The following is a 1,836-nucleotide window of genomic DNA, read 5'->3' as shown; positions in this document are numbered from 1 at the left end:
CTAAGGCAGTGTTTTGTAGATGGCACAGTTTGTTTTTAAAACCTCTTAAAGTTGTGTGACCTTAGATTAACAATCAGGACACAAGACGGCACTTTCTTTTTCACATCCAGTTTGACCTGACAAATTCACAGCAACTGATATTTTCTTTCTGACCTGCATTACAGAAAGTTGTTTGCAGTCTTAAATTAATCACAAACATAACATGTTGTTTTACGTTTATCAAGGTTGCTGCGCCCACAAAGACGGTCCAAGTGAACGGACGACTGGGAACAATGAGAGCAACCTCCCCAGCACTCCCAGAGCAGTGAGAGGGAGGGTCGCCCCTCCACAGCTTCATGCCATTGTGGTTTTGAAGGGTGCATATGTAAAATCTGAGTTATTATGTTTGAGTCGTGGGCGTTGTGCCTTAGACTTTTGCTTTATGTTGGTTTTGCAAGGTGGGAAGCAGGAAGAATGACTATGAGTTTCCTTTTAAAACATTTCTTTTGTGAAGGGAATTATTCTGTCTCTGCAGCCAAATCCCTGTGTTTTCTGTCTAAAATGGTGAAATATTTGCCTTTCTTTTTCCATACATACATACATATATAAATATATACATATATTTATGCATATATTTACATCCTTAGCTGCAGACAATAGATTTTTTTTCAATCATTTTGTTGATCTTTAACCTGTTGTTGTTGTAAAACATATCTTGCCATGTGAATTCAGTAGTTTAAACTGAAGCCTGTACAAACAAACCGTGTGCCAACATAAGTTAATCCATATGGATTTTCAGATTTTGACCACTCTATATCATGGATGCCTTATACTGCTCCTCAGTGTTATGTATATGTATATGGTGTTTGCTTTACTACTTCTCCGCTGCTTGCTGTAACTAGATCTTCAGATGCTTCCAGAATTGAGCAACCTAATATTTGTTAAACAAACTAAGATTGTAGAAATCTTAAAAATACACAGAGGCTACAAAAACATGGACAAATCTGTGCCAGATTTGGTTCCTGATGCCAACTTGTACAGTTCTTACTGATGACATTCTCATTATTGTTTTTGTCATAGTTCCTGACCGTATTTTAAAATGGACACCGTCATCTGGTTTAAAAGAGAAGTGTTGTTTTGAAGAAATTTGATGGAGTAGAGTCAATTTTCAGCTGTTGGTCCAACTTAGTTTCTTTAGATGATATGAATAGTTTGTGGATGGACTTATTTATTTATCTTTTGATAATATTATAATAATTCCACACATTAATAAATTAAAGTTGCAAAACTAAATATTTATCTTTAAAGTAACTGGTCATTGTTTTACTCATCATTTAACTTTAAATGATAAAAAGTAAAGCAAAGTAATATGCTCACAGGTTCACACTATTTTCCTCTAAATAGGAATTTCATTTGCATGATGTTCTACGGTAATTATCCCACATAGATTGTCATGTTTTTCTCTTTTTACTACCAGGGCTTTTCTTTTTGCAACTGGATGGCATTAATATTCATATACAGTCTATGCTCCTGTCAGTTGCGCTGTTCATGAGTAGTATGTCAGACATGATTTGTTCCTGATCCTACAGAAAGTTTTATCTGCACAGGTGAGATTTTTAATAATACTTCCAATATTACGTGTTAGGATAAACAGTCACTGCTTTAGTCCCGCTGAAGTGATGTTATTGTATGAATGGTACAGAAATGATGGAAGTCTGATGTTTACCCTGGAACTGTAGATGAAGGAGAAATGCACAAATTCAGATTTGAGTGTTTGCTGCTGTTCGGCTAAGCAAGTTAGTTTTATAGAGATTTATAATAATTTATAAGTAGATTCAGGACTTATTTAACATTTTT

At 34.9% G+C, this 1,836-nt stretch overlaps 1 protein-coding gene across 11 annotated transcripts in view; it reads left to right on the top strand.

Annotated features, from left to right (window-relative positions):
- Positions 1–1,830, top strand: part of cobl (cordon-bleu WH2 repeat protein) — a 43,397-nt gene extending 41,567 nt beyond the window's left edge. For all 11 annotated transcript variants that reach the window (XM_008323909.3, XM_025061402.1, XM_017038020.2 and 8 more), the window contains one exon: positions 225–1,830. In XM_008323909.3, coding sequence (XP_008322131.1) covers positions 225–308 — 84 coding nt within the window. In that variant the 3' untranslated portion in view covers positions 309–1,830. The remainder of the gene's footprint in view (positions 1–224) is intronic.
- The last annotated feature ends 6 nt before the right edge of the window (positions 1,831–1,836 follow it).

This window comes from Cynoglossus semilaevis, chromosome 13 (genome assembly GCF_000523025.1).
Source record: "Cynoglossus semilaevis isolate Cse_v1.0 chromosome 13, Cse_v1.0, whole genome shotgun sequence".
NCBI lineage: Eukaryota > Metazoa > Chordata > Actinopteri > Pleuronectiformes > Cynoglossidae > Cynoglossus > Cynoglossus semilaevis.
This window is presented reverse-complemented; position numbering and strand designations above follow the sequence as displayed.